Consider the following 12,025-nt stretch of genomic DNA (forward strand, 5'->3'; position numbering starts at 1 on the left):
TCACCTTTAATCCTGCTCGTTGGCATGCTTCCAATTCCCTTCAGTGCCTGAGGGCTCAAGACTGTTCAATTCTGCACACAAGCCTAATGATCAATGGCTTCATCAGAGAAAAGTCCTGGCCTAAAGTGAAAACCATTCAGGCTCGTCCTCCTGCCTGTGACAGACTCTCCGCTGTGGAGATGATACCAGGACACAGCCCTGGAGGCCACCGTGCCGTGGCTCCCGTGTAGAAGTTCCTGCACCGGACGTGGTGAGCGGGGATGATGGGGAAACCCACTCGCTGTTGGTCTTCGAGGAGAGAATCTAGCTTTGCTGTTCAGAATGTGGTCCTCAGACTAGCAGCTTTGGTGTCATCCAAGAGCTTGTTAGACATGCAGAATCTCAGGCCCCACCCAGACTCACTGAATCAGAATCGCCATTTCAACAACATCCCAGGTGATACATATGCATATGAAATTCTGAAAAGCACTGCTGTACAGAAAACCAAAACTCCTCCAGAAACTGGGTCATCATCGTATATCATGGCCAAGAAAAAAAAAAAAAAATCCCACAACAAATAACCAAAAATCCTGAAAACTCAAGATGAAAGGCAGTGGATCCTTCATGAAGTCTAACCATGGTTGACAACTGGCCCTGTAGTGGTCACTTTAGACCAGTCACCTGGCTTCAATTCCATCTTGATCCTACTTCCATTGTGTCCACTCATCTTCCCACCTTCATCTCTTCTTGCGCCACTGGCAGGCAAAGCAGGAGGCTGCCATTTGCAATGTATCTCAGTAAGTGAAGGCCTCCTTCTTACCCTCGCTCTGCCACTTACTGCTTAGGTGACCACATGCAAGTTATTTAAGCTCTCTGAGGCTTTATTTTCTTATCTATAAATAGGGAATGTAAGACTTAAGTGATGTGTATGTTTGAGGATTAAATGAGAACAGTTATGTAACAGGCTGTTTGGTAATATTATTTTGGTAACTTCTTCCCTCAACCTACAGATCCAGTTTACTCCGGACTCTGCATCAGAGCCTGGGGACTTGAAGACTCAAAATAAATCCTCACACATATGTTTAGAAAAGCTTAGATCCTCTTGGAAGCCTCTGTTTATGATACCACCCGGCTCAGCATCAGTGGCACCTTCATCAGGCCTGTCTGCCTGGGAATGCCATAGAACAGATGTCTTCTCTAAACCCCCTCTCTGCTCACTTCAGGGTTTTGCGTGTAGCAGGCCCTCAGCAAACGTTTGTTGAATGAATTAATTAATCATTGAAAGAAAATAGCTGTATGCCATAATCGCTTTGCCACTTGCGTGCTAACTTTGTCATTGTAAATGTGCATAAAAAGAGCCTTTGCAGCTGGTTTGCAACCCTGGGGTTGTAAAACATAAAGCATTACACAAACTTAAGTTATTACTCTTCATTGGCATCAAATACACAAGACTAGGTCTCTGCTGACCAGCACTCACAGACAGGATCAGAGGCTGATGGCTGATTCAGCTATTGTTTTTGCTTCAGCCATGGAAGAAATCTGTTCACTCTCCTGGACAGATGAGCCAACTGAGTCTTTCTTGGGCTCTGTCCGCCCAAAAAATAATTGATGAAAAGTAGAAAACGTGGCATCCTGTGTGGTAGAAATACAATGCCATCCAGGTGGTTTACTTCTTTCTTTGATTCTAATCTAACTTAAGACTTCTCAGAGCTAGAGGGTCCCCTTAAGGGACAAACTCTCAACTTGTGTCTTGGAAGAAGAGGAAGCTATTCTTCTTAGCTTTCCCCATGGAAAGGAAGCAACTGGCTGGAAACCAACCAACCAACCCCCTGTGGATTATGCCCCAACCCCCAGTGGATTATGGACTACAAGGTACAACAGAAAGGAAGAGCTTGCTTATTGCCAATTGTCAACCCAGATAACCCCAATGATATGCCCCAAAAGCAATGGCAAGGAAAAGCTATGGCAAAGGTCAGATCTAACGCAGCAATGAAAGTGATATTGGAAAAGAAAAGGAAGAAAGATCTGAGGAAATCCACTCCTGAATGGAGTACCAAAAAAAGAAAAAAAATAAATAAATAAAGAGAGAAAGAAAATGTACTGAGCTTAGTGTGTCAGGTTGAGGATTAAAATTAAGCCCTTGGAAGTTCTTATTTGAAGAAGGTTCAAATTTTGGTCACTTCTCTGGAATCTACAGATCTATGGCTCTTTTTACTGGTTTCTTCTGAAGTAAGAACAAAATAAAGGATCTATTCCTTCAACAAACAGTACAACAGATGCTAATAATATGCCAGGCCCTGTGTCAGGGGTGAAGACTCAAAGACTGGTAAGAAGTGATCCTATTGTTTTGCACTTACTCCCAGATTTCTATACAAAGTTCAGCTCTTTGTAGATAAAATTGTGTGATTTGTTTTTTTCCAGTTAACTTTCTAAGTCTTTACTCTAGATAACAGAAACTTTTCAGAATATATTTTTCAGTGTGTTAAAGAAGTTTTATTATAAAAGTGGCACATGCTTATTGTAGGAAGGACAACACAGAAGTTTTTAGTACAAAAAATAAAAGCCCCTACCCTATACCATATCCCTAATCTTGAAACAAACAGATAATTTGTGTGTGTGTGTGTGTGTACATACATACACACACACATATCTAAATATACATAGGTAGTGAGAGAGAGGCTAAAGATCATACTTATATAGATATGTATATGCATATATTTATATATAACATTTTTAAAACAGACAAGACCCTAATATATCTACTTTTCTGCAACTTTCTTTGTTCACTTCCACATGGCTAGGAATAGAATATATTTGGATAGATAGACAGTAAACTGTAGTAATAGTTGCCTGGTTGCCTCTGGGGAGTGGAACTAGATGACTGGGAAATAAGAGTAAGAGGAAGATGTATTTTTCACTTTATTCTGTTTTACACATTTTGCATTTTTTAAATAAACTTTTGAAATTACAAAAAGAAGGGAAATATGGTACATGCTGTCAAGTCTATTATCATGGGATACAGTCATACAGGGAAATGTCAAGAGTGCTGTCAAAGGATATATATAAGGAGCTCCAAGAGCATAAAACAGGAAGCAAAGAATTCTGACTAGAGCATCACAGAAGGCTTGGTGGAAGTGGTGATGTTAGAACTGGCTCTTGAGGAGTAGAAAGGTGATGGTAGAATAGGGGTAGATAGAGGACAAGGTTAGGTAGGCTCAGAAGTGTGGAAAGGCTCAATCTCCTCTTCTGAACCAGTGGGAAACTTGACCCTGGACCCAGAGTTGGGGCCTGACACTGGGTCAAGGTATCATTTAATTGCAGATGGCAATTTATAGAGCTGAAGGGGGCGATTAAAAGACACAAGCAAGAAACAGAAATCATAGCCAGGAAGACTAATCTGCTGATCCTAAGGGCCTAAGGAGAGAATAAGATCCATCCAGAAATGAGGCAAAGGAACAGACACCAGGGAATGGAGTAGGGTCAGGGGGCCGGGTGGGCAAGAGAGGGCCCAAGAGAAAATTTCTGAGTGGGACAAGTAATTGTGGAGACTTTAGAGCACATACCTCTGGCCTCAGACTGACGCAGGAAGGGAGACTCTGAGGCCTTAAACTGTCTGGAATCAAATGCAAGGGTTTTGGATTGATAGCAAGCAGTCTTGTGTCATCAGAGTGGAGGAATGCTCGGGGTAGGGAATGGTCAGTGATGCAGCAGCCGGAGAGGGTGGAGGGTGTGGTAGGCTGAATATTTGCTCCCAAAGATGCCCAGGTCCTAATTTCTAGAACCTATGAATGTTACCTGTGCCTGGCAAAAGAGATTTTGCAGATATGCTTAAATTAAGACTCTTGAGATGGGGAGATTATCCTGCATTATCTGGGTGGACCCAATGTAATCAAAAGGGTCCTTACGTGAGGAGGCAGGAAGAGTCAGAGAGAAGACCATGTGACTCAGACATTGGAGTGATGCACTTTGAAGATGGAGAAAGGGGCCACAAGCCAAGGAATACAGGCGGCCACTATGAGCTGGTAAGGGCAAAAAAGGGGTTCTCTCCTAGAGCCTCTAGAAGGATCCTCCAGCCCCACTAGTACCTTGAGCTTAGACCACTGAAACTGATTTTGGACCTCTGGCTCCAGAACTTTCAGGAAATAAATTTATGTTGTTTTAAGCCACCAAGTTTGCAGTCATTTGTTACAGCAGCCATAGGAAACTAATACAGGGAGTGAAGCCATGTTCATGCTGAGAAGGCAGTAAGGCATTAGTGAAGGGCTCCAAGCTGAAGAGTCATGTCATTAAGGGACATTTTAAAAAGATAACAGATAGTGAAATGCAGAATGGATGAGAGTGGCAGGAAACTGAAGAAAAGGAGGCACCTGAGGATGCTATTTCAATATTTCTTATGAGAGCTGATACTGTAAACTCATACAATTTTGAGAAATGGATGAGAAGACACCTGCTGAAGAAATATTTAGGGGGTAAAAAGAACAGAACTTGTAAATGGTTGAATGTGGAGGGTGGAGGAGAATATAAAAGACCCCTCACTTTATATTTTGACCCATCAATGTGGTTCACGAATCTACTAGCAGATATAGAGAAAAGAGATGCTGATCATTGAGGTGCCTATAGAATATCCAGGTAGAAATGGTAAACACTCACAGACAAATGAGCTTTTGAATTTCAGGGAGAAGGGAAGGATTTGAGATGTGGGTTGAGGTAGATACAAAAGAGAATCACCCAGCAACAGTGAAGAAGAGATGAACATTAAGGATGAAATCCTAGAAAATGACCAAAATGTAAGCGATTTCTTTAGAGGAGTGAGGGCAAAAAAGAATGAGAAATAAAGGCCAAAGATTTATGAAGAGAATCTGGACAGAATAGCATCAGGGACACAAAGGGAGAGGATTTGCAAGAAGGCAGACCTGGCCAAAAGGGGCAAATTCTTTAGCTGAGATAGATGAAATAGTCACAGAATAGAAAAAATGAACCTCTGCTTATAAAGTCTTTGATTCCCTTCTCCAGAGCAATTTCTGTAGTGTGACGGGGCTGAAAGCAATTATTTGAAGAGTGAAAAGAAGTTGAGGAAGTAGAGAAAAGATGTATAAACTACTCACTCAAGAAATTTGATGGTGACATGTTGAAAGGAAACAGTGGTAAAAGAGTTGCACATTTATAAAAATATTATTTTTTGGAAAATAGAAGGTTGGGGAAGGGATAATTGTGGCTGAAGAGGTTTCAGAGATTAAAAAAGAGGAGGCTAATGAATGAGTGAGGACTAAGAGGAAGCAGAGAGGGAAGGAAGGAAGTGTACAGGTGGAGAGATTCACCTGAAGAGGAGGAACTCACTGCATTTCCTGAGGCACAAGGGCAAAGGATGATGAGAAAAGATGGAAGTCAGTTTAGAAGTAGAGAGAGCGAGGTTGGAAATTTCAATTCAGATAGTCTTTATTTGCTCTGCAAAAGAAAAAGAAGAGAGGCTAATCTTAGACCGTGAGAAATGGAAATATGTTATTCATGGGCTCCAGTCAGACTTATCTTAAGACAGGTGCTCCTAAATATTGGTCTGACCAAACCATATAGTGGTTGTATGACGAATAAGTGGCTGTTGAATAAAAGGCTGCCTCCTGAAGATCTGTTCAAAAATATCCATCTCTGAGTTCTTATCAGTCAGGCATACCTAAAGCATTTTATGTGTCTATGATAAAACCCACGTGGGAAGTCACCACATCAGAGGGCGTTTAACCACCATTCCCACCGAGACCACCCCAACTGCCATCACTAACAACAACCTCAACAATAACAAACACTTGTTGAGGGATTGTCATGTGCCCGGCTCTGTGCTGGACCCTGGGATTTTAAAGTTGAATAAGGCATAGAACCTACCCTCGAGAAGTTGTGTAGCGATTTGTAGAAAGAAGAGGAAAGTCTTTAACTCAAATGTGTGACCTGAGAAAGCCTCTCACATAAAGGGGGACTCCTAGGATCCGTGAACTGTCAGAGCTGGAAGAAACTACAGAAGGCTTTACAGGGGAGACGCCGATAGTTAACTGACTAGACAAAAGTCACCTGGCAGATTCTAGAGTCCCAGCCCTTCAGTCCTGCGATCTTTCCATTTCATTTCACCCCTGATAAACCTCTTTCCTATTCAATCCATAAGCAATTTTAGGTATCTAATCATAGGTACAAAAGCAAAGAACACAAAACCTCTTTTCATTGGAAAGTTTTTAAAAGTTAGAATAGGCAAGAACATATAATTAAAGGACTCGAGTCTAAAAAGGTGTCACTTTCATGCCACGGTAGGTATAGCCCTCTCAGAACACTTGTCACCACTAGTGTATAAATTCCATTCTGGAGTAATCCTCTCCAGAGTGCAGAAAAGCAGAAGAAAATCTTCCTTTGTCTTATGCACTTATAATTCTTAATCAGTAGTGTGCTTCGTGCTTTTGGAATAAAAAGAAATTAGTGCCTAGGGAGAAGAAAAATATTTAAGGGTAAGAATCCCATCCAACAATAAGAGAGATAAACTCTATGACACAGAGGTAAGATTCAGGAGTCAGCTGGGGGGCAGGTATACATGGACAATTGCAAGAGATCAAAATAAACATACTAAAATGTTTGAATATCTTTTAGTATCAGTAACAAGCAAGGGGTGATATACATCCTATTTATGAGAACTAAAGCCAACAGTTGGACTGTGACAAAACTAGTTCCTGTGTGTAAGAATGGAGAGGGATAGGGCATAGTGCCAAGGCCATGGACAAATTTCCCTCCTGGGCTTAGTATTTAACCTTAAGGATACTACAGTGCTCAGGATAGACGCAAGAGGTAGAACCAGGAGTTCTGAGGAAGGTCAGACTCGCATCTCCCAGCAGTCCTAGAGCCTGGCAATCCTTGAACCACTGGCAAACAGAAATAGAGGAGGCTTTAGTCCTTTGGTTCAGTCACTAGGCTCTGGCATGGAAACATAACAAAGTTTTGCCAGCTGGAACTGGTCTTATCGAAATGTGCTTACATTATATTCCTTCTTGGCAAATTGGAATCAGAACAATTTTAAGATGCTGAAGTTTGAAGGGATACAAGAAGCCTGTGGTTGTGTCTTTGAGCTTAGAGGAATCAGGACCTGGGGGGGAAGCCTGCAGTCCAGGTACAAGCCTCTTGCTTCTTTTGGAAGAAAGCTCCCAGCCAGAAGAGGGGCTCTCATGCCTCTACTACCTCTTGAGCAAGACAAAACAGAAACCTGTATGGAGCTCAGAGAACCAACAGCATCTCAGCCACGGGAGCATATTTTCCCCCACTGTAGCACTGATGACAGCAGGGGATCCCTAGTCTCAGAGGGACCCTTGATCATTAAATCTTAGGATGACCTACTTCTTGAGTCTTCACTGTGCTAATTTCATCACTTGCCCTTTAGCAACTCACACATCCATAATTTGAGCTCATCAGAATGCCATGAGGATAAGCTCAGAAGAAGAAATTCCATGAATGGCAATTCTAAACCAGTCTTGGTTGATCAGAACACAAATTTACCAGCCAGTACTCCTCCTACATCAGAAGGTGATTCAAAAGGTTTCAGAAATTCCAATTTCTTATACTTACTTGGACTGAATACTAACTTGCCATCAAACAGTGGACCAAGATTTATTTGTGAGGCTGTTATCCAGAGCAATACAAACACCTGGGGCAATGGAGATTTCCTCATAGCACAGAGCAGTAGGAAAAATGCTCCTGAACACAGGGCAGGATGGAGTGAGAAGGGGTTTACTATGCAATTACCGGAAGGGGTTGCCAGCCAGTGTAGGATGGGATTGCCGGAGGCAGGGAGTGGTGGGGGAGACCGCAACGCTCTCCTTTTCTCCCCTACTCCATAAGAACAGTCTAGTATTTTGCCCGTGCTATGGTAACAGGATGCATGGTAGCTGGTAAGACCTTTAGAAGACTCTCTCTATGATAACCAGCTCAGTGGCCATACAGTTTGGACCCCCTCCTGCATATAAAGTTTTCCCAAATACTCCCATTTTGACATTTGGTTTTAGCAACCAAACCCTGGCAACTTAAAGGGTGGGCAAGAACATCGAGGCAAATCTGAATTAGTCCTTCACCTACAGACTCCCTGTTTTTGGTCCTACGGATGTACCTAGGCAGCCAGGACTTGCACAGGGAGTAGAACTTGCTTATGAGCACGTCACTTACCTTTGCTGATGTCTTCATATTCCAGCCAGAGTCGCCGCTGGACCTGCTTGTTTGGGTACCAGATAGAGCAGGATTCCTCAAAGCCGTAGATAGCTTCCTGGATGTAATGGTTGCCAAACTGGTCCAACAAGGCTACAAAATCCCCACGAGATGTAGCCCCGTCTAGGGAGTGGAGAGCATTGCTGAGGGCTATGGAGAAACATCACCCAAGAAAAAGAGTGAGGACTTACAATATGGGTATCTGGATTCCCAGGCCATCCAGCCTCAATATGCAAGTGCCATGTGGCCCAAAGTGATGTTGGAGAGCTGGCTGGAGCTACCAGGTACTTCCAGGTAGCTAAATCAGACATTTCAGTTCCTAAAAGAATATTTCTTCCACCCAGTTAGTTATGTTGTTAACTTCGTGCAAGTTAAGTATAACATTATCAAATCTCCACTACCTCCCTGCTTAAGTCAAAGTTTTTTTTTTCAAATCACAAGTCATGACATTAAATCAATTTAGTGAGCTCAAATAATAGCATTTAAAAAATGAAAAAGAATAGCACAGTCTAAAATAGAAACGCAAATACCAGCAGAGAACATTTCACTTGGGAAGATGAAGTATGGCTTCATGAACCTTCTGTGGTGTGTACGTGGGGACGTGCCTGTGCACAAGGTCGCGGTGTAAAATGTGCTGTAACTGTGGGTAGTGACCAAAAAAGTTTTCAGGATGCTGCCTTCATGCAGAGAAATGGGCAATGGGAAGATAATGGAAGAAGAAAGGTAAGGAAAGCCACTAAAACACTGCTTATATTTATTTAAGAAAATCAAAAGTATGAAGACTTTGAAATGGCAAATGGAGGAAAGAATCTGTTTGCCTCCTCCCCCTCCTCCCCAGACAAATCTCCTTGGATTTGCCTTCCCTGTTTAAGAGAATCATATTTGTCAGAAAGATAACCTATGGCAAATTTTCCAAATCCAATACCTTCTCTCCCTGACCAACTCTGTACAGCCTTCTTTTTGACACACCTGTGTCCTACCAGGACAAGGCAGAGCCCGGCCCAGGCTTGAGACCTCAAGTGCAGAGGTCCACATCGTCCATGATGCCATGTGTGGCTTTTAAAAGCACGTGGCAACAGAGATATGTGATTGTTAACCCCTGATATGCATAGCACCTGTGCTGCGTGCAAACTGAGTATGTGAAAAATACTGCCGCATTTTTCTAGGATGAAGAGTAACTTAGTTCGTTACAAGTGTTTTCTGCACCAGCAGAGTTCATTTCAGTAATAGCCACATCCCAATCCCTTGCTTGCCAAGAATTCTTTCGTGATAGAAAATAAAAAGTTCTGAGTCCCTTTGTGTACTTTGGAGATGTTCTATATCCTTAATGCCTCTTCTTTCTCTAGTATATGTCTCACTTCTCTTCACAACCCTCTATCTATCCCCTACCCTCTATCTCTCTCTAGTTGGCCCTAAGGCTCGGCCTCCCTGTTGCCGACCCTGAGTCCTCTCTCCTTGTCTTGTCACCCTTTGCCAACAATCGCATCTGGCTCTAGTTACCCTTTTATTCAACACAGCAAAGCCAGACTCTGGAGCATAAACTTCAGGTCTGGTACATTCTTTAGGTAGCCCCAGAGGAAGGAGTAGAGTAATATTCTTCTGGTCCATGGGGATGAGGCAGAATAGTGATATAAACCTATGTTAAGGCCACTTTGTAGAAATTTTCTCTTTTGCAAATTGCACAGTGGGATTGCTCAAATGCTAGGAAAAACTTGACTCAAGGCATTTATCACTAATATTTGAAGAATACTTATACAAGGTGCCTCATTTTTCTGTTTTGGAACAATTTATCCTAAGTTCAGAATTCACTACTCCTTAACTTATTAGATATAAAGATATATATATATATATATATATATATAACATAGATGTAGATGTAGATAAATCTACATCCATCTATCTATCTACCTATCTATCCATCTATCTTGCTTACTTGCTTTTAGGAACCACAGCTGTTTTCTATTTTTCCACTCCCCTTCCTCTTTCTTGCTCTCTTTCCCTTATTTCTTTCATCATATAGAACCTCTAAAGTACAGTAAAGTATACTCTTTGCATTTGGAAAGTTTTATTCTGTCAATTTATAAAAAGCTTGCTTTTGCTTATCCTCTCTACACACTGGGTGACCTCAGGAAATATAATAAAGTAAGGGTTTAAATTTATCTCCAGTGGTTCCCGCCTTACCCTTTCCATCTCTTCTATTATCCAAGATAAAACTTGCAATTTAATCTATGCTAAGAAAATGATCCGATTCCAGCCATTTGCCCTGAAGGGTGACTCGAGTGACTAGGTTATAGATCTCGTGGAGTGGCTGCATTTTGGATGGCATCTTCAACATTGATAAAAGGCTTGTGCCCTTGGGAAGGAACGCCACACCCCAGGAGCAGGTGGGAGGGATGGCTTGCAGCTGTGCTCACCCTGAGAGACAGTCACTTGTTTGAGTTTGATGTGGTACATCACAGAGCGGACCTTCCAGTGCTGCAGGACGGGGTATCCGGACACCTCGCTGAAGTTCACCATCCCTAGGGACAGAGGAAATGCGGGCTCAGTGCATGTAGTGGATTCTCAAGTCCCAAGTCTACTAGGTTAGGGGGTGTAACTGTGAGGAAATGAGAGAGCATTTTTGGATGGAGAAAATTTCTGGAATCATAGTAACAACAGCTATCACTTATTGAACCTATACTCTGTGCCAGGCATTTGGCTAAGCACTTTGTATACAGTCATATGATCCTCGTGAACTAGGTGTTATTGTCTGCATCTTATAAATGAGGGAACTGAAGCTTAGAGAGGAGTTTGCATAAGGGCCCTAGGCCACCAGGATAAAGTTCCAGATGTGTCTGAGACCAGGACAGGGTTCGTGACTATTCTACTACAATACTCCCTTAATAAACTCATATGAAACTCTGGGCTTACTGTAACACACAGGTTTTTACTCTCTTTAATAGCTGCAATAATTGACTCAGCTCAAGTTCCTGATAACATCGATTTTTGTGTCCCATTTAACTGATTTGTGTTCCGTATTTAAGTTTTAATTACTCTGAAGCGGATAATGCTTGTTTCGTCTTTACCAGGAGGGACAGTGTCAGCATGACTAAGTTAGTAAGGGGCAGGAATGGGCCCTATACTGAGTGTCATCTATGTGCTAGACACATGATAGGCACTTTATTTGTGGTCCCTATTTTACAGATGGGAAAACTGAGGCTCTGGGAAGCCAAGTTACTTATCGAAGGTCATTCTCAATAAATACATCCTTGTAGCCTCTTACTGATATTGTAATGAGATGTTCTTGCTTGAACACCTTGGAGAAAGAGTGGCACTCTACTTGAGTTCTAGCCATTACTATAAATATAAAATGCTACAGAAACAGAATAATTAGGCCACAGGAAATAAAAAAATCACCTTGCTAAGTTTAGAGCACCAATTTTGGCTTCATTTCTATGCCTGATGTATGCACATGTGTGCGTATATATGTACATATGCAAATACAATGGCCACATATATGATAAATTTAGATAGATAGTGAGTGTGTGTGTATAAATATAATGGCAATAATACATATGTAGTGAATTATCCTGCCATTTTGACCCATGCTTCCTTCAGGCTAAATCAACTAATTTAGTGCCTCAACTGGATGAAGAGTAGGTAGGATTAATTAGCTGCTTGTCGACTCTCATCAAATTAGCTGAGTAATTGCCAAATTTCCATTTCTGTGTGAATCATATGGGAATAATTATCGGTAGAAAAACAGGAAAAAAGGTCAGAAGAGGTGCTTACTGAATCAATTGCTTAAATTTGATCTCAGGTAATCAAAGATAAGTTACTTGAAACT

The 12,025-nt window shown here is 41.8% G+C and overlaps 1 protein-coding gene across 1 annotated transcript in view; it reads right to left on the reverse strand.

Moving 5' to 3' along the window:
- ASTN1 (astrotactin 1) overlaps positions 1-12,025 on the reverse strand; it is a 328,148-nt gene that overhangs the window by 76,402 nt on the left and 239,721 nt on the right. Inside the window, exons 15-16 of the mRNA XM_007165368.2 lie at positions 10,614-10,718; positions 8,161-8,349 (exon numbers count right to left, since the gene is read on the reverse strand). Coding sequence (XP_007165430.2) covers positions 8,161-8,349; positions 10,614-10,718 — 294 coding nt within the window. The remainder of the gene's footprint in view (positions 1-8,160; positions 8,350-10,613; positions 10,719-12,025) is intronic.

Source organism: Balaenoptera acutorostrata, chromosome 1 (genome assembly GCF_949987535.1).
Source record: "Balaenoptera acutorostrata chromosome 1, mBalAcu1.1, whole genome shotgun sequence".
Lineage (NCBI taxonomy): Eukaryota > Metazoa > Chordata > Mammalia > Artiodactyla > Balaenopteridae > Balaenoptera > Balaenoptera acutorostrata.